This window comes from Danio aesculapii, chromosome 23 (assembly GCF_903798145.1).
Source record: "Danio aesculapii chromosome 23, fDanAes4.1, whole genome shotgun sequence".
Classification (NCBI taxonomy): domain Eukaryota; kingdom Metazoa; phylum Chordata; class Actinopteri; order Cypriniformes; family Danionidae; genus Danio; species Danio aesculapii.
Window position 1 is genome coordinate 21315901 of NC_079457.1, and position 27529 is coordinate 21343429.

Here is a 27529-nt window from a genome sequence, read left to right on the forward strand (position 1 = left end):
CTGCCAGGGTTGCTTATTAAACACACCCTTGCCACGAGTGAGACTGAAAAAATGAAAGCACATCCGCAGCAAGCAATAGTCCAATGATCAAGACGTAATCTTTAAAATTATGGCATATTAAAACCTTTACAAATATATGACAGAGATTTGTCATACAACAATTACAGTGAAGCATTAATTAAATACTTATTTTTCTCAGAGCAAAACAAATCATCCACTCTATTGAATAGTGAAGGGGCTCAAACAAAAATATAATTCGTATATTTTTCTTGGCAAAAATATCTTTTTGAAACAAATTTCATTATGTATAATCTTTATCTTAATTTTTTGTATGTTTGGTTAGTCAGTTATCTAGATAAACAAGAAGAATAAATAACATTTGAGGTGATGCGTTTCATAACAAGTCCGCTGTTTGCGCCAAAACACGAATTGCCGTGAAATTGTGCTGGTTTGTTAAATAAAATAATAATCTAGCCTAAATAAAATTAAAGTGAAATATTTACAGTTTCAGAGAAGCCTATATTAAACTGTTTTCACAATTATTTACAAATTTGAATAAGCAGGAAATGCTTTTGCAATGTATTCACAGCACTGAACATGTTTCCCAGATTACCTCAGAGGAACAAACTCTATTGGAAGGATGAGAGAACTCAGAAACTCGTTGTGAGAATGGAGATGTCTACATATTTGTGCCAGTCTGTCAGATAAAGTTGCTTTAATTACCTTTTCTAAAATATTAAGGTGTTTTAAATTTGCACAACCAATGATTGATCTTATCTATTCGTGACCTACCCATAGTAAATACCCTAGAAAATAGGCAACCTATTTTTTGATTACCTGACCGCGCATTAATGGCAGCTCCTGCTGAGATAACCAAAACTTTATGTGCTCCTATTGTCCAGTGTCACCCACGTGACAGAACTTGTTGTGAAGAATGAGAAAAATAAACATGCTAGACTTTCTGGGATAGTGTCGTGAGGCGTCGCAGGCATGATATCGGATATCGTGAACTATGCCACATTACACAAGAAGAAACGATTGATTCTTGTGTCACGAGGCCCATTTTTTGATGTTTGCAAATCCCCACAACACCCTACATCAAGAAAATCATGCCGAAATCAAGACAAATTTGGGTGATCTGACCAGGACTTTAGGGTAGTGGCTCTGAATGCATAGCTAGATGAATAGATGAAGTTTGGAGGAATGTAGTTTAAATACTCTGTAAGTGTTGATGTTCAAAAATGTAGGCATCCATAATTAAAAGATAAAACATACAGTCAGAACAGCATGGTTGAACTAGAAAATCTAGGAGATTCTTTTTAAAACTTGGTCCCAGTATTAGCAGCAGTATTTTAAATAAACAGGAATTTTATATATATATATATATATATATATATATATATATATATATATATATATATATATATATATATATATATATATATATATATATTTATATCCCCCATTTTTATATTTCTTGAGGTGCACCAAGAAACAAAACTCAAATTTGCCTTAGACAATTAATATAGAGTCTACATCAGACTCAAACAATCAACAATACTCAAGTCGTGTGTGCCACACAAAGGCAAGCTTTATTACTGGAAAGACAAAGGGAGAAGTCAACATTTCAAAAATAACATTCTGAAACCAAATTGCATGTAAAACACAACAGAAGCATAGTTACCTCAAACAATAAATCCAAATAAATAGGACTAAGCAACTTTACATCAAGCACATCTTTGTCAATCCACAACATGAACAAGTATTTAATCTCATGGACATTCTTTAAATGTCTTACAAAGATTATACAAAACAAGATATGTACAACTGAAGAATTCGAGGACATGCTTGAAGTGTATTCGTAAACAACAGTGTGCAATGGCAGCATAATGACTGAATGTCCATCATCATCTGGGACGCTCGCATGGCCCAGAACTGGCAGCTACAGAGTTTGACCACACAAACTGTTCACACTCCCTAAGCACCCAAAATTCATTTTCAGTTTATTTACGAAGTCACTAGACAATGCAAAATAAAAAAAAAGGAATTTGGTGTGTGATCACAGTGGCAGAGCTTATAACCAGCCCTTCCGCAACTGATGATAAAAATATTGATTCAAGTTTACAGAAAAAACAACTATTTAAACAATAGCTTTTTTAAAAAATGGAAAAATAGCTTTCATTAAACAGGACCAGCCTGTTTGCTTTTATTCCAAAAGTCTGTTTCCATCTCCAGTTTTTGGCCTCGCAGATTCCCAAACATCAAGCTCTTATCAGGTCAGCTGAGCCACATATTAAAACACTCCAGTCTGATCTGAATCTCCTTCCAGTCCATCTGCTACTCGCGCATTAACCTCCATATGCTCATGAACTGAATATTCACATTTGACTGAAAATGAGGAAAAGAAATTGCACTCCAGTGGTCATGTTTTCATCTAATTACCTTAACAAAGGCTAAACAGAGTCACAATATATCAGCTTGTTTGTACAGCAGCACTGATGTTTATTCACATAAATATGCGCATGTCCACAAAGCAGTAGCGTGAATTTATAATAGCCTTTTTTGTTCTAATTATTGCCACTGTACACACTTTGCATTAGAAGCACTTAAGTTATTGCTTCGTGGTTGAAAGCAAGATTTGCACAAGGAAACCATTTTATTTTCCCATTGATAATCAAGTTTAGAAACACAATGGATGATAGATTTTTGTTGCTACCGCTGTAATGAGCATGGAGGCAGTGAAACGGGAGACTGACAGAAAGCTACATGTGACAAACTAAACGTAATCCCTTCCCAAACATCCCAAACCAGGTGATTTAAAACACGGCCTTACATTTGTAATCCATTCAGAAAAAGAAAATCAACAATAGTGCTACAACATCCCTCCGGAGGTCATTTGCATGAACAAAAGATGTATCATGCCGAATTCGCAATACTAGCAAAGGGATCACTTCTTAAAATTCATGGTTGCTACACTACAGAGCTGCAGGAGACGTCAAGATACAGATAATCACTGTAATATGTTCCCCAGTCACACCCATCCTATCTCTCAGATCGCTATTGCTTCTAAAAATAGAAGCGTGAATAAATCAGACAGTATTCTTGTAGAGAAAATAAGGGAAAATTGACTTTGGTAGCATCGGAAATTGTCTTTACAAATATTTTTTTTGGCCCCATCTTAGCATTCAGGCAGCTTTCACGTAAATAAACGAATCAGATTTTAGGCCAATTTAACCAGCGTGTCATTGCCAAATGGGCCGTCTTCTCCTCTACATGACCTGGGACGGCCCCTGCTTCACAATTCCTTTGGATCCGCGCCCTCAGATTTAGTCCTTAGTGCATACAGTAGGTCTGTGTGTGTGCGTGTGGGTATTTTTTAAAGCTTACATTAGAGATCTCATATTTATACATCAAATAGCTTACGTTAAACATTTTTAAACACCCGTTTTCAAATTCGAATCATTCCAAACTGGCACAACGACTGCGAATTTTGATAAGGAGTGAATAGATGACGGCTGATGATCGGATTTCATTTTGAAAGGGCAAGATACGTTACTGAAAATACATATGCACTGTTGAAGAGCTCAGGACAAGGAGGACAGCGAAGTGTCCACTTGTTCTGGAAGGTGTTTTTTTGTTTTGTATTTTTTTTACGGGGGGGGTGAGGATGGATTCCACATGTAAGTGATGTGGCAATCGAACCCACCCCCCTTCCCCAGACCAAAGCGCAGGGAAAGGTGCAGCTTTTGTTACGGAGGGGGGCGTGAAGGTCTTCACTCACATTACAGAGCAACTTTTGGCCTTCTCCTTCTTGAAGGTGGAGGAGAGGAGCTCGGATTTGCTGGGCAGGTGGAGCAGGCGTTTGGACAGCCGGCGAGTGGGGCTGGGTTTGGCCAGGGGTTGTAGTTTGTTGATGCAGGCCAGCGCAGAGGTGCGAAACACGCTGTGGATGCTCTTCTCAGAGGTGAAGGCCGAACACTCCAGATAAGCCTCGGCACCCAACTGTTTGGCCATGGCAGAGCCCTGTGAGGGGAGGAGGTGGACAAAAAAACTATTTCAGTTCATAAAACATTTAGAGGATTCTTCTATTTCAGCACAAAAGATCATATTTTGGTAGAGAATGTTGGTAACCAGATGATGGTATGTTTACTATGCAATGGATATAATCATAAAGAGTGTTGCGGGTAATGCATTACAAGTAACATGGGTTACATAATAATATTACTTTTCTAAGTAACTAGTAAAGTATAGAATTACTTAAAAAAAAATTAAGTAATTATATTTAAGTTACCTTCTAAAAATGTAACTTGTTACTTTTTAGATTAATTAATTCGCTTTTAAAAAATAATTTGCTAAATTAAAACTAGTGTAATCAAGCTGAATCACATTTAATGAGAGAATGCGCTGCCCATGGGAACAGACCGAAACCAAGATGGCAGAGCCTTACATTTCTATGATAGAAGTAATTCTCATTATTCTGAACGCATGGAAGAAAAGGAACTAATAAGTTAATACTGAACTAATAAGACAAAAGTACCAAACACATTGCTTTCAACTTTCATTAACCTGTAAATACTGCATGTATAGCATCAGGTAGTTCTCAGAAGGTAAAGTTATTCAAATTTAACGTTTTTTTTAAGGTAAATGAAGGTGCAGGTTATACAGTGTGTTGTTAAACGCAGAGCTCCTCTATCTTAGGGTGCTTTCACACCTAGACTTTTGTTTTGGAACTTGTGCATTTCCCCAGTTAGCGCAGTTCGTTTGGCATATGTGAATCCAGCAATTGCGCTTGGATCCGCACCAAAACAATCAGTCTGAGATCGCCTGTATGAGGTGGTCTTGGCTCAATTGAAACTAACTCTGGAGCAGATCGATTGAAGTGAGAAAGCAATATGATCCGAACGAGGCTATATCCACACTGTATTATGGACATATAATAGGCATATGGCTATATGAAGAGGGAATTATGAGTTAGGCGGGATGTCATTCCTACTGGTAAATGTGCGTTTTATGTCAAATATGAAAGTGAAAGCTTGCTGAAATATTATTGAGAGCTGTTTATCCGTTAAGAAAATTAACCGAACAGCAGTCTTGGTTTATCTGTTATTTCTCTCTGTAATGTAAAGCCTATATTGCATAATTTTAGCCAAGGGCTCTGTATGGGAGCGTCCTACCTCTGATTTATACTTGGTGACGATGTCTGTGGGTGTCACCATTCAAAATTAAAGTGCAGCATTTCACTTATAACGTCTTATTGCTCATCGTCATAAATTAAAATAAGGACACATGACAGCTGAGTGGGACTCTGACCATTGTGAGGAGAGTTTACTTGCACGTGACTTGTTTTAGCTATTTTGGTCTGTTTAGAAACTTTGCGGTGGGAAAGTGAACTGCACCAAGAACAAATTGCAACATTGTAACAGTTTTAATCCTTGTTTCTGAACAAAACAATCAATCTACAGGTGTGAAAGCACCCTTAAAAAAAGTAAAAACTGCAAGTTCGGAAAAAGATCAAGCCTCAGGCAGGTATGAAAAAGTAACTCAAAAGTAACATAATGCATTACTTACTATAAAAAGTAACTAAGTAACGCAACTAGTTACTTTTTTGGCAAGTAACTCAATATTGTAATGCATTACTTTCAAAAGTAACTTTCCCCAACACTCATAACATTCTTCAAAATATCTTTTTTTTAGTAGAACAGAATTAAGAAATTGAGGGTGAATAAATGTAAATTATCGTTTTTATAGGGGGTGAACTATCCCTTTAATAGAAGCCAAAGTAGATCAAGTTTGTAGATGTAAAAGCTTTGTTTAAGTTGACTAAATCATCTACATCAGCATTTATCTTTTCTGACAGTATTGTAGGTAAAATAAGTGTCTGGTTTAGTTATTAATATTATACAAATTATATATGGGTAGATAATCGACTGTAAAGACTGCATATTATTATAACAGGAGTGATATTATAAGTAAAAACAAAGTTCTTTTAAATATTATCTAAAAAACATGTATGTACATTTTTAATCATTATAATTGTCAATAATAATAATAATAATTATTATTATTATAAGGATTAGTAAAATGTTTTATCTTTTCATCATTAGCATAAGAGGTCTCTTATGCTAATCAAGGCTGTAATTATTTGATTTTAAAAAGTAATACCCTTCAAGATTTAATACAAGTTTTTAATAATTGTCATGTATTCCTATGATTGCAAAGCTAATCATAACTCCAGTCTAAAGTGTCACATGATCTTTCAGAAATCATCCTGAAATGGGGATTGGGTGCTTAATTTGATGACTATTAAAATTAAAAATTTGACTGCTTATATGGAAACAATGATACTTTAATGTAAAGAGTACATTTATTTGAAATAGAAACGTTTGAGTAATATTATAAATATGTTTACCGCTATGTCCACTCTAATCAATGCAGCACTGCCTAATAAATCCCAATTTCTTTTCTTAAATTTTATGAATATTTAAGAGTGTTTTTGGATTAATAGAATAATTTACAATGTTTCACAAAGAATGACGATGTGCGAACTTCTAGCTGTACCTGCTCATGAGTGATGGGGGTTTGTTTCTGATTGGATAGCTCCATCAGTGTGCAGACATCTGTCCGAAGGTCTGTCTTGCACCCAACAAGAAGAATACGAGTACTGGGACAAAAGTCGATGATCTCAGCCCTCCACTACAAATAGACAGAAATATGTTAAAGTAAGATAAATCATTTCTTGTGAAAGCAAATACTGTTTTCTGTATTTTCACATTGATGATCAATCTGATGATCTTGATTCTTGAGTGCCAAGCAATTTGTCAAGAATAATGTGATGCATCCTAAAAATATTGATAAATGTAGTAGAAAAAGAAAACATAATGCTTATTGAGACATGTTCATTAAACTTGCTGTAAAGATACTTTGTTTAAATATAAGATGATGTGTTTAAGTTACATGTTGACAAAAAATACAGAAAGGAAAGAACTGATTTTCAGTGTAAGTGTTTGGTTTGAATAATATTATATGAATATCTAGTTACCTTCTTTAGTCCACTGTCGAAGATATCTGGACGGCTGATATCAAAACAGAGGAGCACTGCGTCAGAGTCACTGTAGCAGAGAGGTCTCACATTATCATAGTATGGAGATCCTGAAATGAGAGAGAGAGAATCTGCTGAATAAATGACTACACATTAATGAGAGAGAAAATAGGCCTTCTTGGTTTAATAAATGGAACTACTGCAGTGCTTTTAAACATTTTTTGTAAAATCGTTCTATTAAGTCTCATACGCAGTTTGAGTGTCCTTGACATTTTGTTGTAATGTAATGTTCAAGAACCTGCTTCCTCAACACATTTAACTTTCAATATGTAACAGATTTCTGAAAGAAACAGTTGATTTATTTGTTCGCGTGGCCTTGGTTTAGGTAAGCAGAAAACAAAATGTTTTTCAGGAGAGGAAAATGTCTTTTAAAATGTTCAATACTGATACAAAATTACCAAAACTAGCATTTATACACTAACATGTATTGAAAAATTCTCATAGTAAACCGAGAGCAGTTAAGACCATTTTCATTATCCTGCCTTTTAAAATATATAATTATAAAATTAAATAACTGAACTACTTTACGAAATCCTCTTAATATATGTCCATATTCAGCAATCCCATCCACTATCCATCATTATTTATTAATATCTATCCATCTTTCTGTTTATCAATATCTACACATCTATATCCAAATCCAATATCCAAAGTGATCCATAACTTGTTAAGTATCCATATATTTCTCTTCAATATCTGTCCATCTCCATATCCATCCATCCATCCATCCATCCAGCCAGCCAGCCATCTAATTAATATCTATATCTATTAATAAATTTCCATACATGTATCCATCTAAAACCAATCAATTTATCTCTTATGTATCTGTCCATATCATCAATATCTTAAAAACTATCCATTTCACCCATTAATCCAAAATCTGTCCATCCATATCAATATTTATCCATCCATTGTGTTATTATCTATTCAATAGAGTAAAATACCTGACATAAGCTAAATCATGGCATTGACAATGGTCAACATGTGACTGAGTAAATTGTGCTTATATTACTTCGTCTTGCTTGTGCCTTTGATTTGAGAGTTTATGGACTTTTCTCAGATACTTTTTAGGATTTTGGTCCACTATTTTGATGTATTTGGTCTACACACCTATTGGATTGTTTTGAAGGTGCAGTGAGGTTTTGGTTCTCTCAATATATATCAATTCATCGGTATCCATCAATATCAACCCATTCATATCCATGCTTATCAGTCAATATCTGTCCATTTCTCTCAACTCAAATCAATCAATATTTATCCATCATTTTATTTATCAGTATTTAAACATCCATCCAAACTCAATTTCTATCCATCCATATGATCCATAGCTTCTTAAGTATCCATATATGTCTCCTCAATATCTATCATCTCCATCTCCATCTCCATATCCATCCATCTATCTATCCATCCATCTAATTTATATAAATATTATTCATAAATCAATCAATTTATATCCATGTATCCATCCATATTATCAATATCTTAAAAACTATCTATTTCACCCATTAATCCAAAATCTCTCCATCCATATCAATATTTATCCATCCATTGTTATTATCTATTCAATAGTGTAAAATAACTGACATTAGCTAAAGCATGGCATTGACAATGATCAACATGTGACTGAGTAAATTGCTTGAATTACTTCACCTTGCTTGTGCCCTTAATTTTTGAGAGTTTGTGGACTTTTCGAACATTGATTGATGAGCAAATCATACCAAATTGTACAAATGAGATTGTACAAACTCATACAAATTAGCCACTAAATCAAAAAATTACAAATTGCCATGAGATTGCGTTGATCTATCAGTATCCATATCAGTCCATGCTCATCAGTCAATATCTGTCCATTTATCTCAATCCATATCAATCAATGTCTGTCTATCCACCCAGCCATACTGTACCATCCACCCATCGCCATCAATATTCTGAATGGTGTAAAAGACAAATGATACATACAATTGATTTTAGATCTTAAAGTGTCATCATATACATCGTCATGTATAGTAAAGTTTTTACATTCAATCATTGCCATCACCACAGATTCTTGCACACAAGTCTTTAAGGCAGACTTCCAGGAAAGCAGAGCTGACTGGCTGTGAATGTGCTGTATATGTCTGCAGGCAGAATCACACAAAGGCCAGAGGTAGAGCTCCCCTGGTCATCACTTAATTTCTAGTCAGCTCAGCATACATCCAGTTAAAGCCTTCTTCCTCTTCCTGCATGCCATATTGGCATTTTAAAGGAGAGGAAAATGACAATTGAGCTCTAAATCCTCATTGATCTATGTGTCTCGCTCTCTCCCTCGATTTCTTTTTTTTTTTTCTTCAGTAGATTATGCAACTGGAGAGATGGGGCTGGGGTAGGCACTTTCTCCAGCACTCACTCTGAATCCTTAAGTAAGCCACCCACCCCCCTGTGCCCCCCCACACTCATGCAATACCTCCAGTCCCCCTGTTTCCACAGCAACAGCCTTGGAGTCAACCATCTGCAGAGCGCAGTCTTCCTAATGCATCCCTTAACTGCCTATCAATCATTTGATACAGAGAGGTGCCCACCCACTTGGCACAGAGAGGATGCTGGGGTGGTGTGTACAGCCTTATTATATACACCTCTCTATTGAAGAGTCTGCTTTTCTGTATGATTTTTACAGCCTCTTCCTCAACCTCATGTGTCTTTACTTGAGTCAGTGATACAGTTGTTAGCCTTGCACTTTAGTCTAGAAGCCTCATAGTTAGCAATATTAGAATTTATTGTGACATTCAAGAGGAAGCTTACTTCATAAAAAGGTGATTTCAGAAGGAAATCATTCGTATGACTTGATGAATTGACAAAAAAAGAATCATTTGGCATCATCAAATCCATGCAGAGTTACATGTTAGTGTACCGAATGAATAAAGCAAGAACAAAATGACTTCTATCAGCTGAATTGATTGAAATGTAAAATTATCCAGCTTGAGCTGTGTTGGCCTAATAATTCCCAAAACAACTGATTCTTATGGGTGGATTTTTATTAGTGAATCATCAAATGATGTACAAAGAGTACTCTGACAGATTCATGAACAATTGATTCCTAAATGGGTTGATTATTATTAGTGAAACCAAAAAAAGTTACCAAATCAACAAAGTTACTATTACAAATCATTTTTTTAGGTCTCACAAATTCAAGTGACTTAAGTAAATCATCTTAAACTGTGACATATGCTGACTGGAACCTATTGGGTTTACGGTTTGTGTTTAAGTACTTTTTGGTTCTGCAGACCAGTTTGGTTTCTTCCTAATTTAAAATAGACATTTGATCATTTAGAGCATAAATTGATACAGTCCAAGCTAACAAAAATATGACATTTCCACCCCAAAAATGATTGGATAACTTTCTAGACAACACAACAGTTTTAACTTCAGAACGGTTTGGTGTGATACACCCTGCTTTTCCAATCACAAATAAAATCATCTTTAATTGTTACCAATTGTAATTTTCTGGGGAAAACGCTACTCAGTTTGAACATCTTGACCACAATTACTTGCCCAAATCCATCGTGTGGCTGATAATTACAGAAACAGATGTACCGAATAAACTGAGCAGTGAGTATAAATCATCTGTAACATCAGGAAAAATAAAAAATACTGACCTCAAGCTTTTTTTCCTGGTCTTTCTAAATGAATATCTGCTCCCATGTTATATGAGGAGGCCTTAAATAATATGTACTTATTGTGTAAATACATTTTACCTGCATGTAGTTTTGTGTGCAATTAATTTTTGTAATTACATCTTTAATTACACTGTTATCCATCCTTTACACCTTAACCCACCCTTAAACCTACCCATAGCACCAAACCTGTCCCTAACCTTACCCGAGTCCCACCTCAAGAGCACCAGAAGTGTTCTGCAATACATTATAAACACAGTAAGTACATTGTATTTATTTTATGATGCAAGTACATATAAGTTAAGATGTTTTGTGCAGTTTTTGTCAATTTCAATGTGCAAGTCAATCCTAGCACCAGGGAAAACACAACAGCATTTACATAATATTAATCCTGACACCCTCTCTGGAAATCTTTATCACTTGATGAATGAAAACAAAGTATAAACAAACTTGTTAGGGCTGGACGATGAATCGAAAAGTAATCGAAATCGACATTCAGAACCTATAATCGATCAAAAAATTTACAGGTCAAATTTTTTCAAATTACTTTTTCAACTGTGTGTGGAGTCACGTGACCCCACTCTGTTAAGGCTACTTTATACTTCTGCATCAAATGCACGGGTATGGTCTGTACCTCTCAAAAAATGCAAGTACACGTCGCAAGTTTATGCTACATTAACGATGAGTGGAATTTGCTCCAGAGACGCCATATTTTCAGTTACAATAAAATTATTATTTACATTAAAATATTTGTTAACAGAAGATTCAAGAAATGCACTGTTTAAAATATTATTTAAAGAATATACAAGAGTTATTTTATTTAGAAGAGATTCTGCTTATTTTCTACTTTTAAATATTAAAAAATTTACATTAAAAATAATAAATTTTGTTTCCAAAAGTGCAAGTTATTTATTTTCACTTTTTAATAAGAAATAAATGATTGTTCGTTTTAGGCAATGTGTGTTTTAGTTTCAGTTGTTCAATGTTGATAAATAATCTTAATAAATAAAACTAAAATAAATAAAACTTAAATAATCATAGATGTCACATAGTGTGTGTTTTCTTCAATTATTTTAAAATCAAGTCATACACCCTTCATTCAAAAATCTCTCACTTGTAGTATGAGCATATTTACTAGGCTACAAAACTTGTTAAATAAACAAATAAAATTCATTAATCAAATTAAAATTTAAGTTAAAATTTTTAATTAATTGAGATTTTGATTTTAGGCCAAATTGCCCAGCCCTAGAACTTGTTCATATGTTCTTTAATGAATTAATGCTGTACAGCTTTACTAATCTAGGCCAAATGATTCCATAAAAGAGGATTCTTACAGGTTGATTCATACTATTGAATCAAACAAAACAAACACTCCACAAACAGTCCAACAGAGTTTCAAACTGTTGCTTATTCTGGGTTAATTCTTATTACTGAATCAAATGTGTATAGAATTCTCAAAATTGTTCTTCCAAAAAATAAATTGGTTGGTTTCACTGGCTCTCTGTTCTCTATTGTGTATGATACAAAATCTTGCTCTTAGCATACAAAGCTCTTCATAACTTGGCACCTCACTATCCTTCAGATCTTCTTCATTTCTACACTCCTTTGTGCTCGTTGAGATCATTTCCTGCTGAATTGTTATCTTTTCCAAACTTTAAGATGAAGTCATTTTGTGACAGTTGTACAGCAAGTTATGGAACGCCCTGCCTTGCACATTCACTAGTTGGACGCTATTTCCAATTTTAATTTCTCAAACAAAAACTTTTTTGTTCAGGATAGCTTTTAATGATTTGCTGGATTAATATCCTGCTATTGCTTTTCACTACTTGTGTTTTATGATGTGATTGCTATATACTGTAAGGTGTCCTTGCCTTGAAAGGCCCCTATAAATAAAAGGTATTTTATTATTATTATTATTATTATTATTATTATTAATATTTATTTATTGATTTATTGATTTTTCTTTTTAGTAAATCAAAACTATACAGCTTGACTAGTACATGTACCAAATAATTCCCATTAAAAAAATATTCTTATAGATTGATTTTGAAAAAACAACTCATTCTTAAGAGCCAATTTAGTTTGTTGTGAAAACATTTTTTGTAGCGAGTTAACATTTCTACATGACTCTTTCAATTATTTTCACTCAATCACCCAAAAAGACATGCCACATATGATGCATGTCATAGTTTGAGTTGTCATTTTGAATCAATCTACACTGAATGTACTAGAAGTTAATATTCAAATATGAAGGGTATCTCAGACTGATTTAAGCTAATAACCAAGTGCATAAATGAATCTACAGGGTATGTAGAGGAATCAGAGAGTGAAATTCAATAGCATTTAAGACCCATTTAAAGAACTTTTGCATACATTTAAGACCTCATCGCCACCTTAAGGTTTCAACCTGTAACATTGGAGACATTTTAACTTACAGTATACTTAATTAATACTGATTGTAGGAAACTAATCCTAAACTAAAGCTTTATTTATTAAATGAATATAAATGCTAATACAGCAGGTGACACCGATATAACAGTAGGAATAATGGTGTTGCCTTGGTTATTGTAGTCAACAAAGCAAAGTAGGGGTGTTCGGTTCCAGGTTTTTTTGGAGTCGACTCCGATTCTCGAATCCTAATTTTGGAATCGACTCTATTTACATTCACTTAAAATAACACGAGGATTAAACGTGCTGTATCATCAGCAGCGCTTTACACAATGTTACTGCGTCAATTGCAGCTTTACATTGTTCAGTTATCCTCTGGTCAGAAAAAAACAGTAAATCATCTGCAGTCAAAAAAAGTTATCAACCCACCTTTTTTACAGCATAATTTAATTGTCTAGATTAGATAATTTAGGAAATTACATTGTAATCTTGGAGACAGAAAGTTAAAACATTTTTTATTGAAATGTTTAATGGAAATGTGAGTAGCAGTTCATTTACAGAAAAAAAACATTTCAATTAAGCCCAAACAAAGTATAACAAATATATGAAATAGTCTAAATATCTTCATAATATAAATGTTTGATACTTGATTACTGAGTATCGAGTGAACGAAATAATCTGGTATAGCGGATGGTCCCGCAAGGCACATCCAAAATCTGCTTGATGCTGATCAATAAACAAAATAGTGACATTTTCCATTTGATTTAATAAACAATTAAATATTAAACCTCATACACTAGATATTTAACTTTAATAATTCATACATTAACTAATTTAAAATAAAAGCAGCGTGACAGACTGTGCCTTAAAGCACCATGTTGCTCTCTCTCATAAATGTGATTTTCTTTAAAGCGTACTTTTAAATAGCCCATTACTTTACTTTAAATATCACTGTTTGATTTGTGAAATTTGTTCATTATTGTATTTCAATTTTAATGGGACGGCAAAGGGCTTACATCGGAGTAAAAAGGAATGGGTCAGACCTTTTTTTGAAGACTTAGTCTTATTTCTATTTAAAAATCCTCTTTTGGAAATGAATTTCGTTTGGTATAACTTGTATTGCTTTGTAGTTATTTACAAAATGAACAGAAGAATGAAATTAGGTGCGCATAGGGCCAAAACAAAACAACTATCACATGTATTGTTAGATTTTCTGACAATAAATAAATCTTGGCTACTTTGGTCATTATGATTAATGTTTTATTTATTAATTCGTGAAATCCGCAAATTGTATACGATCTGCTTTACCAAAATGTAAAAGGTGTATGTGTTTTATAGGAATTTGAAAGTGAAAGCAAACTTCATCCCGCAGCACTACTATAATAGCCTTGAGTGCTCGGGGTCACGAAATTCAAAAGCAAAAGTGTAAATGTGTGAACACGAATTAAAAACGGGCGCCTTCGGTGTTCATCATGCTCGAGAATGAGCATTATCACTGTAGCATGTAACTGCTTTACTCAGAAGGATTTAAGAAAACAGACTCGACTCTGGGAGTTGATTCTTGTCCTGGAGTCAATTCCGGTACTAGGTCCATTGAGAGTCGAGGGATCGACTCTTTTGGAGTCGACTCCCCATGCCTAAAGCAGAGTAATGTCAAATCTAGAAGGATTATCGATTTCATAAACCACAGCATCCCAATATTTGCAGATTAAATCCGGACTAACTTAAACATACAACTATAAATTGCATAATCAAAAAAGATACAAAATTGAATACCAAGTAAAACAGCATTTAAGGCTTTTTTAAACATCTTATAAGGGCCTTAAATTTCTCATTTATCAACTTTTAATACTTTTTAAGACACTGTAGACACCCTGATCTAGTAAATCTTCAGTACATCTTGCAAAATGATTAAAAAAAAAGTGTTTAACACTTTAAAATCAACAATAAACAACATGTAGATTATAATGAAACCCATTTTAAAAGTACCGGCTGAAATGCCCAGATGACAGGAATGGCTTTGAGAGTCTCTGAACCACAAATCACTGCCTCTTTTCTTTCTCTTGGCAAGACATCACAGACAAACACAAGGCTAGGCGTGAGGCTGCATTCACTTGCTGCTGATCTGAATGCAGTGATCGATATAGATATACGCCAAGGGACCGAAGAGCAATTTCAATTAAACTTGACAAAATGACACATCCTAGCTGTTAAAAACAAGACCTCCACATACCGAACCTCTCTCAAAACAGCATTTGAAATGTGAAAATGAGCAGAGATGTTTACACCGTTGGCAGTGAGCGCTTCCTAACATGAATCCTGCACCACCCGCAGTGTTGGATCACAGAACTGCACTACAAAACACAAAGTGAACACACCACGGCACAGCTCTCAACCCTGGGCCACAGCTGAACAAGATGATATTATGCAGCCCGTGTATTAACAGACGGAGGGGTTGTGAAGCGTGCAAAAATGCGCGTAAAAAAAAAAGAGCAGAGCAGAGCTGCTACAGTCGCATTAAATGCTTTTTGTTGTGACGCCATGCCTGGAGCAAACTAGCTTAGCTAAAAAGTGGGCCAACGTGTGCATGTGATTGATATGAGACGGCCTTTTCCTTGGGCGCAGAAAGAGTCTGAAGAGAACAGATGGAGGTGGAGTGAAACGCTTTTGTGTGCCGCACAGACAAGAGCCGCAGCGCATTCCATCTGCTGAACCCTTTCATTCTTTCCAAAACGTGAACAGTGAATGCAACTCAAATTGCGTCAGGCTTTTTTCTGAAACGCAATAAGCCCAAAGATTTCAGTGTGCACCTGAAATTGCTTTGACATCACAGTATGTGGAAAAATCAGTTGATAAGGTGGTCTTGGGTATACGATTCATTTTTGTATTCATTAAAAGGAGATCTGTTCACAGTTCTCTTCCCTCATGACTAAGCCATCTCTGGCGGTCTCAATGAGACTCTGATAACAGATCCCGTCAATTATTAATGCTTAATGTCATATCTGTCATTTACTAGGGAAAGAGACTGTCATTGAAGTGTGAATAAAATGGTATCATATTAATAAGATGTTGTTTTCTACAGAGTAAAAAAAGTACTGTGACTATAAGTGAACTAACTTGGATGAGAGAAAGAGACTGTGCCTCAAGATAGTGGCAGACAATAAGTATTTTAATGGAAGCTTTTCACAAGACTGTTATGATTTGTTTAGTGGTCATCAGCATCTTAAATCCTTCAAAGTTTTTAATGTTTAGATTTTTTTAAACATGAAGATTTATATGTATTTATGTATGTATTGTATCATCTTTGGATCAAATAAAAAAAAAATTAAAAAATTACCAATTGAGCGAGGTGTTTCTAACAGAGTAGCTACGTTTTCATCCACCTTTTTAAAGCACATTTTGAATATACGCATAAAAAAAAATAAAAATCGGTTGATGGAAACAGCAAGATGCGCATAAACTATGATGGAAACACTTTCACCAAACAAATTCCAGTATGTGCATTAAAAAAAGTCATGTGGTTTCATTATAGGAGATCATGTGATGCTAAAAATGTTTGTGAATGGACAATCTAGCACATTGTAAAACATCTAAAATGTTGTTATGGTCATTCTAAAATGCCTTAACCATTTCAGTATTAGTGTTATTAAATTATTAATTACCTCCAGAATTGTCAAGAGCATCTGTGCTTTGCATCTCATGCCTTCAAATACCACCACGCGTTCATTGCGTGTCAGCATCGTCTTTTGAGGCGCATTTCTTAAATAAGGAAAAGAGTCGCGCAGCTTCTCCAACTGCAGCAAATTCCGTTTTTACTGTTGACATTTGGCGCCAGTAAATCAGGAAGTGACGATTTTGTTTTCTTTGACTCGTGGGATGTAAACGCTGCTTTATTCTCACGTCTTTTATGCGGTAATCCAGTTTTGCGCTTAAAATTAATTTGCATCTTTGCATGGAAACATTGCTAGTGTCTATGGTTGGGAAAGTAATTTTGACAACGTTGTCTCTTGCGGCTGTCGTTATCAGTCTCAAAATTTTTTCCTTTTTCTGAAAGTCTTGATAACACCGTCGTGAAGTTTTTCTTTTATTAGCTCAGCAAATAGGATTGTAAAAAAATTATTTGTTGTACTCTCCTATTTACTGCTCTCTAAGTTTACCCAACTATGACGACTTCCTACTTGGAAAACCCGGAAATTTCAAAAGGGCCCTTTGTGCTGTCAAATATGTTGACTTCAAAACCCTGCAATTTAGTCTAAACTTATGAACACTTCTCTTGTGTGTGTTTCCTTTAGTTCACTTATTTAATCTTATAATTCAGTATCAGAAAAGGAATGTAATTTATTAACTTAAAACTAGGCATGAGCTATTTTATATGCTTTAAAATCAGAGTTTAAATGATTAACCAGGGTCTAAATTATTCAGTGATCTGATTCAGTACCAAAAGTTTATTGTTTTTGCCAATAAAGATACCAATCCCATATACCAGCGCAGTTTTTTTTATAAACATTTTCCAATTTCTTTACTTTTGATAATCTGAGATATAAGAAACACAACTAATAATTTCTCTTCTGTGTTAAACACAAACATTGGGATACACTTCTGCACTATAAAATAACAAATTGTGTAAATATACTATCACTGTGCAGACTAGTTTAGTGGATATTTTGGCAGAAAACACAAAGTGGTTTGCGCAATAGCCTAGTGGTTAGCACGCTGACATATGGTGAAGTAGCAAGTTTGAATCCCGGCTCGAGGATATTTCCCAACCCTACTCCCTCTCTCTCTCCCACTTCGCTTCTTATCAGAAACTCTGTACTATCTACTTAATAAAGACAAAAACGCCAAAAATAAATCTTTAAAAAAAAAGAAAACACAAAGTGATTAGACATGGGCCGGTATTATATTCTGACGGTGTGATAACCTTGGATAAAAATATCATGGTTTCATGGTATTGTGCTCACTGCTCTAAAATATATTCTTTTTTAAATGTCTGGGTAAAAACTAAAACTTTTTCCCTTTGAATACAATATACTTTGTTTTGAGAAACATTTCAAATATTTTGGAGCAGTAAACATGTCAGGCTAAATAATTCAAATAAATCATTGACTTCTGCTGTTTTCATTAGTTTTAAAAACACAGATTTCTTTACAGTGTAAAACACCATTTTGGATATCTTTTCTGTTGAATATACTGTTGTCCTAAAAAACTAAAAGTAGTAAATAAAAAACTCTTATATATACCATAGGATCGGTATAGCAGAAAATGTTGGTGGTTTTAAAATCTTGACTTTTCCAAACTATGAAAACGGTTATCGTTCCTAAAAGTGATTAAACAAATATTTAGTGGGAAACAAAGTGATTAAATGTATCACTAAATCTGGTTAATTAGTCACTGACCTTTGTATTGTTATAAAATACATTTATGAACAAAGTAAATGTGTATGTAATATATTCATTATATGCGTTTTATAATAATGATCTAGGTTGATATTCAATCTGAGACCATTTCAAAAGTCAAAATCAACTAACTCAGTTATTTATTCATTGAAAACAAATAGTAGTTTTAATGTGATATTTATTAATGTTCCTATGGCAGGCCTAAACCAACAAAGATACAGGCAAAACAAAAACATATTGTTTCATTATCATAATTTAAAGACAGTTATTTGTGTGGCCACTGGCATGGAAAATGTTAATTCTGCACCCTGCATGAATCATTTATTTGCATAAAGAAAAACAACCATAAACACACTAATAACATTAACAGAAAAATAAAATTGAATATTAGTTTATGGCTCATATTTGCAATATGGCCCAGAAACCTCAGCTCGGTGGAATTAATCAGCACTCTCAGACTCATGTAAATCAGAGCAGGGGGCTGAGAGAGGTCAACGTTCACAAAAGACCTAAAAGCAAGTGAAAGCCCCTGTCCGTCATCCCATTAGAGATGATGAGAACAAAACCTAGAGCGTTCTCCATATCCCCCATCCCCCTTTTCCTAAAGATCCCAGAGATTCCATCACAGGACACGATGGGAGCCCAACAAAGAATCCCCCCACCTCTCTATCTGGCCATGACCCCTCAGGGAATACCATCTTAAAGCGGCGCTAAGGTTTCCTCATTGGTTCCTGTCATCAACTGCCAATGGCCACCGGAGAGCCCATTAATCTACAGGCGCTTTTAATGTGCTAATGGGGCACTATTTTTACGCTGGCGATCTTGTGTAGTCATCCTGCACTGAAGCAGCAGAATTCATATTCTCGGAAATGTACATCCATCAGCGGAATGGCAAATGCCGCCTAATCCATTGCTAATTCCTCAATGCAAATTAAATATAGGCTCCATATTAGAAATACAGATGGCCATCCTCTGAGAGCTTGCGGCGGCGGGTCCAATTGGCTGTCGTGATTAAGTGAGAAGATTGATTTTCACCTGTAAATCCTTGCTGGGCTGCAAAAGCAGGTCAAAACCTAATGATAAGTTCAGCTCAATCGATGAGGAGAAGAGACCACAATAAGGAGAGGAAGCCATGTTCACATTGAGCAGCATTTGGTATAGATAGCACAAGGGAATGATAGAAAACACTATATCTAATCAGAGTGACATCTTACAGATTATAAACTTCATCAAGACTGGCGCATTAAGAAAAAATTCTGTCAGGACATAAATTTCTTCAGCAGTAATTACATTCGGAGTGATTGAAAAAGTGCAATGAACTAATTACTGTAGGTTATGACTTTGGCACCACTTTGATTTTATGTATGAAACTAAAGCAACAATCAAACTTTTACTGTGTACTGAATGTAATGAGATGTAATTGATCAGTACTGTATAAATATGCATGAGGGGCAAGGATATATCAAAAGCAACAAAACAATGCAATACTGCCTTAAATTTTTGTGTTTATGCAATAGAATGTGCCTTATTTAAAACAATTCTGTGCTAAGATATCAAAAGCAAAAAAACAATGCAAGACAGCCTTAAATTGAGTGTTTATGCAATAGAATGTGCCTTATTTAAAAGAATTCTGTACAAAAAAATGCAACAATTAGGGCTGCACAAAATATTGTTTCATTAACAATATCACAATGTGCGCATCCGCAATAGTCACATTGTAAGACATGCAATGTTGATTCTTGATTATAGTTGACCAGGAGCTACAGAATTGCATTTAATCATTGTATTTGTACAGAACTTATATGATTTATGCATGTTTTTCTTAGAATTTTAAATCAAAAACAAGATTATTTTACTTTACCCCACTGGCAGATCATTTTGCTTGTTTTAAGCGAAAAACTCTTCATTTTGACTTATTTTTTCTGAAGGTAAAAACAAAACAATATTTTAAGAATTTAAGAATACTTAAGAATTGTTTTGATATTCAGACTAGAAACGAGAGAAAGCAAAGTAGCATTTTTTTTTGCATTTAGATTTCTTAAAGTTATGTACCTGCATACTGTTAGACTCCCCAGAAAATCATCAAATAGCGCTATTCAAACTATCTTGTGAAATATTTACTGCAAAAAAATAACATACTGCAATATCAGATTTTTCCAATATCATGCATGCAGCCCTGGCAACATTCCAGAAGATACTCACTAAAATTACATTGGGTAAATATAGTTTATACATTTAAAAAATAATCTTCCGGCTTAATCAGAATAAGAATATGGTTTTTAATCACTTGTGATATATTAAAATTACCACGAAAATGGTACATCTTGTCCATGGATCCATGAATATTTACACAATACCATTAAATAAATAAATGACTTAAATAAATGACTGCTGCTATTAATAAAGTATGCATTAAATTGATTGAAAGTGCAAGTCAATACAATTACAGTAGTAGTAATACTAAACTCTATTGTCCTTGACAGGAAATTTGTAATGGGCATCACCATATTGCTGCTGACATTCCATAAAAACAAACTATAAAAACAATACAAAATGCAGTAGTTTAAAAACTATAATCAGTTACATCAGTATAATCCAACAAAAGGTTTTGGCCCTAAAAAAATCCAAGATTTTCACAAAATTATTAAGCAACAGTTGTTTGATCAGTTTCATCAGTTATATCTTTGAAAGCAGATCAGTAATGATTTCTGAATAATGTGAAACTGAAGACCGGAGTATGATGCTGAAAATTAATTCAAAAGTAATTACTGAATAGTTATTCCAAAGACATTACTGAACCTAAAAACAGGAAATAGAAAATATATAATATAGTTTTTATATTAAATAAAATAATCTTTAGGCTTATTTAGGGTTTTTAATCACTCATTATATATTAATATTACCATGAAAATGGCACATCTTATCTTTGATCCATGAATATTTATACACTACCATTGCACACTATGCAGGCAGTATAAATAAATGACTACTTTTATTCAGAAAGTATGCATTAAATTGATTAAAAGTGCAAGTAAATACAATTATAATCCAACAAATGGTTTTGGCCCTAAAAAAAATTCAAGATTTTCACTAATTTATTAAGCAACAGTTGTTTTTATCATCAGTTTCGTCAGTTATAACTTTAAATAAGTTACTTTAGCAGATAAGTATATAATGATTTCTGAATGATGTGACACTAAATACTGGAGTATGATGCTGGAAATTAATCCAAAAGTAATTACTGAATAATTATTCTTAAGAAATTACTGAACCTACACACAGTAGCCTAAGAAAAATGCTTATTTTAGAAAATTTCAGATGGCACCGATAGATATATATATATATATATATATATATATATATATATATATATATATATATATATATATATATATATATATATATATATATATATATATATATATATATATATATATATTATATTTATGTATTTTTATTTAAACATTGGAGACTTTTTACTGTTTTACTGCACTTTATAAAATAAATGCAGCCTCGGTGAGCATGATATTTCAAGGAAATATCCCACATTGCGCTATTATCATTGTTTTTATGTTTTTATTTGTGTTAAATTATCAATTCTTTACTTTTTTTTATTTGAACCTCTGGATGAAGCTATTCAGTTTATATCCAAGAGCACTTTGACTTGCAATATCAGTTTAACTTGATGGAAATACAGTTGAATTCTACAACCCCGTCCACGATTAACAGCTAAAAACTGGATAAAACTCTGGTTTGCCCTTTCATCCTCGCACAAGCCCTGCTCATCCCCTTAAACCGTGCTCTCCGTCTCAGCTGGCTCTTCTCCAAGCAGACTGAATCAGATCAAAAAGCATGAGCAAAAAGACCGGAGCATATTAACATCACATATTTCATTCAGCGATCTCTGCATGCGATCTCTCAATCCTTGCTTTCTCTCTCCCACACTCACCGTCTGTCAATCTCGATCGCACTACAGTACAACAGACAAATATATCACAGAATCTTCGTCCTGTCAGCCACACTTCACAGTCGGCCAGACGTTACTGGCTGCTAATTATGATGCTTCTGTTGGCGTGCGTTTATCCACACATCCAGAGAGACATGAGATTATCATGTCTGTCATTTACTAGGGATTCAGAAATGAGCAGTGCTGCGCAGACAAACAGCACGTTGTAATCAGGTCAATAGGCTACAATGGGAAGCCTTGGGGAGATGTGAACTGCCTCAGTGGCCATGTATTCCCTCATTAGGCTGCTGGCTATGTGTGAAAGCTGATAGACAGGCAGACGTGGTTTAGTTTCATGCCTGTTGTGTATTGCGCAGAAAACTCATAAGCACTTTCTCTGTTTGGCAAGCTCTAATCTGATTGGCTGACTTCATAAAACTTTCTCTATTAAATATAAACAGCGTTCATTAGTCCATTAATGAACAAAAATATATTAAAAAGGGTTCGTTTGAGGATGGGAGAAAAATACAAAAATGGTATTTTTGTAAAATGGTTGTTCCAGAGTTTTTTAAAACTATTTTCAGGTATCTGGTCCCTTTAGACCATTTCAGTGTGGTCATGTCATTGGCCCATGAACATTTCCTCCTTGTTATCAAACTGTTAATAACTGTAACAAGAGGCAATTCAATCATAACTTAATGTTAAAACAGCTATCATAACATTATTTATCAATATGTGGCTCTTTTTGGATTCTCAGAAGCTATAGAAACTAATAATGTAAAACGGGAAATACATTGGGACCATTGTTTTTTAATAACATGCCTCCAAATGGTCTATTAGGACTACACAATACATCGTTTCAGCATCGATATAGCAATGTGCGGATCCACTATAGTCACATCACAAGATTTGCAATGTTGAGTCTGAATTATAGTTGACCAGGAGCTACAGAATTGTACTTCATTACGGTATTTATACGATTTACGCAAATCTTTTTAATTAATATAAACAAAATACCTACATTTCAAGGTGAAAACAAGATTGTTTTGCTTTCCCCACTGGTTTGTTTTGAGGAAAACTCTTAATTTTAATATACTTCTTCTGAAGATGAAAGCAAAACAATATTTTTACTTGCTCTAAGATTTAGTTTTTTCATATTTGGACTAAAAACGAGACAAACCAATGGATAAACAGCATTTTTTGCATTGTGATTTATTCAATTTCTGAACCTGAATACTGTTAGACTAAAAGAAATCAAATAGTGCTATTCAAACTACATCTGCTTTGTTAAAGCAATGTATAAATCTATAATTTACATTGTAAAAGTGCTATATAAATAAACATGAATGTATTATCTTGTGAAACTGTATTCATACCTCAATGTTTCACAGAAAACTCTTAGAAAAATAAAACATCACAATATCAGGTTTTTCCAATATCAAGCAGCCATAGTTCCTATTAAGTCCAAAGTATACTTTAGTTTGTCTCCATGTATTTTGGAAAGCCTTCAGATACTTTAAATGTATTTTCCACAGCGACTTAAAATTTTATACTTTCAGTTTGCTGCAGTAGACATGCCCCAAATTGAATGCTTTTGGCTGTGCTATGAAATGCAAATTAACATACTGGAAGGACATCCTCATTGAATTCGGACCAAATGCAATGACTGAGCAGGACCTATAAATCATTGATTTGTATGAGGCTATAAAGAGACTTTCACCAAGTACAACACTGTAAATCCTAACAGTAAACTTTATCAAATGAAATTTTACTAATTTGAAAAGAGTTTTGAACTCTGTGTTGAAGGTAATGAGTTAATTAAATACCTCATTACTTCAACTTAAATGGAATAAGTTAACAGTACTCATTAGGATTAGTTTTTTAACTTAAAGGGTTTGTAGCAATTGGTTTGAGTTACCTTAACTTTTTGAGTTTTTCAGTGAACAAAAAAAAAAGGGAGAGAAAGTTAACTTTTGCTAGATTTATACAAATTTACCCATATGTACTCTACTTTCTATTGTACATCTACATATATATATCTATTTATATATGTAGAGATTTAAATCAAAAATTCTGTAGAAGGATTTTTTGTGCGCTATTCCATTGCACACTGAACATCTGTTGCAATTATTCCACATTAACATCTTGTCGCAGTATTTCATCATTAGCATAAATAACAATATTTGCATTCAAATACAAACTCAAATTAGATCTAGTTTAGTAATTAGCATGACTTGATTGGCCAACACAGTTCAAAACAAGCCTGGCTGTTTTCCCAAACAGAACATTAATCAGATGCAACATGGTACAACTGTAAGAAGTATTTTAGACTTGTGAATACAGTCTGTCATGATGCTGGAACATTTCTTTTACCATCAAACAATGCTGTAATTTCCAATTTCCAGTGTTTTCTTGATTACGCATATACACTCACAAGAAAAAGTGCACAAATATCTGCTGTGCAGCTCTTTATAAATTACACAGATTCAAATATTATATCATATAATCCTATTAAAAGTATTTACAGTTGCAATCAAATGATTAGCCACCTTTTAAATTTTTTATTTTTAAAATATATTCCTAAATGATGTTTACCAGCAAGGAAATGTTCACAGTATGTCTGATAATATTTTTTCTTCTGGAGAAAGTCTTATTTGCTTTATTTCGGCTAGAATGAAAGCAGTTTTAATTTTTTTATTTAAACATTTTAAGGTCAAAATTATTAGCCCCTTTATGCTATATTTTTTCGATAGACTACAGAACAAATCATTGTCATACAATAACTTGCCTAATTACCCTAACCTGCCTAGTAACCTAATTAACCTAGTTTAGCCTTTAAATGTCATTTTAAGCTGTATAGAAGAGTCTTGAAAAATATCTAGTTAAATATTATTTACTGCCATCATGGCAAAGATAAAATAAATCAGTTATTAGAAATTAATTATTAAAACTATTATGTTTAGAAATGTGTTGAAAAAAATCTTCTCTCCGTTAACAGAACTTGGGAAAAAAAATTAAATGGAGGCTAATAAATCAGGGGGTTTAATAATTCTGATTGCAACCGTATATACATAAAAATGCCTGCTCCACAGCTATTAATAATAACAGCTAATATCAGAACCTGCGTACGAATCACAATTCCCACTAATCTATTTTTATGTTCTATTTTTTTATCCATCTATTATCTATATTATTATATACATTATCTTTTTAGATAAATGTATAATTATATATTTTTAATTAACACGCTGGGCATTTTTGATTCACGTGATATCTCATTATGTTGACACCCATTCTGCCTCACTGACAACTGAAAAGGAATCTATCCAAGTCGCACAGCATGACAATAGAAAAATGTCCATTTTGATTCATTTAAAGCGTTTTCCCGTTTGGTCTTACCTGATGTGTCCCATAAACTCAATTCAACACGCTGGTCATCGAGCTCCAGACAGGCTGTGTAGTTCTCAAACACTGTGGGCACATACGTCTGAGGAAGAGGTGCAACATATTAGCACCGATTATCATGCATGTGATGCTGCATTGATGTACAGCATGCCGCTTTCAATTTAATGCGTTCTTTTTCTGTATGCAATTTGTTTTTAATGTTTGCGTTACTTTGTTGTGCTATTCAAATAGATTATAAGAACATATAACGGACTTGGAAACCAAAGAATGTCACAATATAATTGACATGCATGAAAGGAACAACAGTTAATCTACTCTGTTTTTTAGAGAATTATTCATGGCTTCTGTACTCACCTCCGGATAACAATCTTTCGCCAAAACCTGTAACATCGCAGTCTTCCCGCATTGAACATCCCCAACCAGCACCAGTTTGCATCTGACCACCAGTGGCTGCGCGTTTCTTCTTTCCTTCATTGTTTTCCGCTTTTAAATAACCGAACAAAGTAATCCGAAAACAAACCGATCTAAAACAGAGCAGCACGAGGATGCGCGAGTGCACAAGCGTTCCTGTGGTGATGAGTATATACACTATACTACACGAGTTGCCCGCAGCCGAAGTGATTGAATTGTGGACTGGGGGTTTATATATGCCGCTTCACAGCCAATCAGCGTGCACGATGCGCATGACGTCTCGCATTCTTTTCTCCGTCTAGAAATGTATTTTCCCGACGACTCAGCCTTTTGGGAAACTTTTGTCTCTTCCCACACAATGAATTAAATATTCCATGGAAAAAAGTGCTACTTTTACACCCTATCTGTCGGAAGTGACCAAACTAGGGTTATTTTGTGGTTACAAATGAGTCTCATGGGTTGTTAAAAACAGGATGTGACAGAATAACTAGCCTATGAAAAAATAGGATGCAACACGTCAACATCCAGATTACTATCCATTCATACCACACAAATTCACCACTTTTGAATATTAACCATGGTTTTTACTACAAATAAAAGGGGAAATGAGCCCATTATCCATGGCTATTCTACACCTACCACATTTTAACCATGGTATTTGGTGTAAAATTATTATAAAAGTGCAGAGTGCAAATTATACATTGGCGATCAGGGGGCTCTGCTTTTTTGTTAAGTTTTCAGTGACTTAAATTTATCTATTTATTTAAATGACATCAAATGTATTACTGAGAGGTATTTAAGTTTTCAGTGTTTTGATAGATTAAATGTATTCTGATAGTAACCTGATATTTCAGAGGTTACTAGCTTAAACTATTCAAATTATGCGTCTAATTTTACTTTACTTTCAGGCTATATGTAAATATAAACATCTATTTTACAGGAAAATTGTCTCGTGACCACTTACGATATTTATTGCTGCTCTAGATCTGCTGGTTTAGTGTTGAATGATTCTTGCAAAGACTGATTGGCATGCATGTGCATGAACCCCTATAATGGTATGAACCGTTATAGGGGTGGTCAAATGTATCTTTGTATTATCTATTATTTTAATTATTAATATTATTATTTAAGATACAGATCAGGAAAAACAATTTCTCACTATTAAATGGCTGACCCCCTGGATACATCTTGTTTTGACGTCCTTCAAGGGGGATCAAGCATTAATTAGGGGGGC

The 27529-nt window shown here is 34.0% G+C and overlaps 1 protein-coding gene across 1 annotated transcript; it reads right to left on the reverse strand.

Moving 5' to 3' along the window:
* Positions 1-1566: 1566 nt before the first annotated feature.
* Positions 1567-26487, reverse strand: rnd1b (Rho family GTPase 1b). The gene is made up of 5 exons (XM_056449905.1): positions 26239-26487; positions 25879-25966; positions 7040-7149; positions 6559-6693; positions 1567-4023 (listed from the first exon to the last, which is right to left on the reverse strand). The coding sequence occupies exons 1-5, from the start codon at positions 26356-26358 to the stop codon at positions 3778-3780; spliced, it is 699 nt and encodes a 232-aa protein (XP_056305880.1). The 5' UTR covers positions 26359-26487; the 3' UTR covers positions 1567-3777.
* Between the last annotated feature and the right edge of the window lie 1042 nt (positions 26488-27529).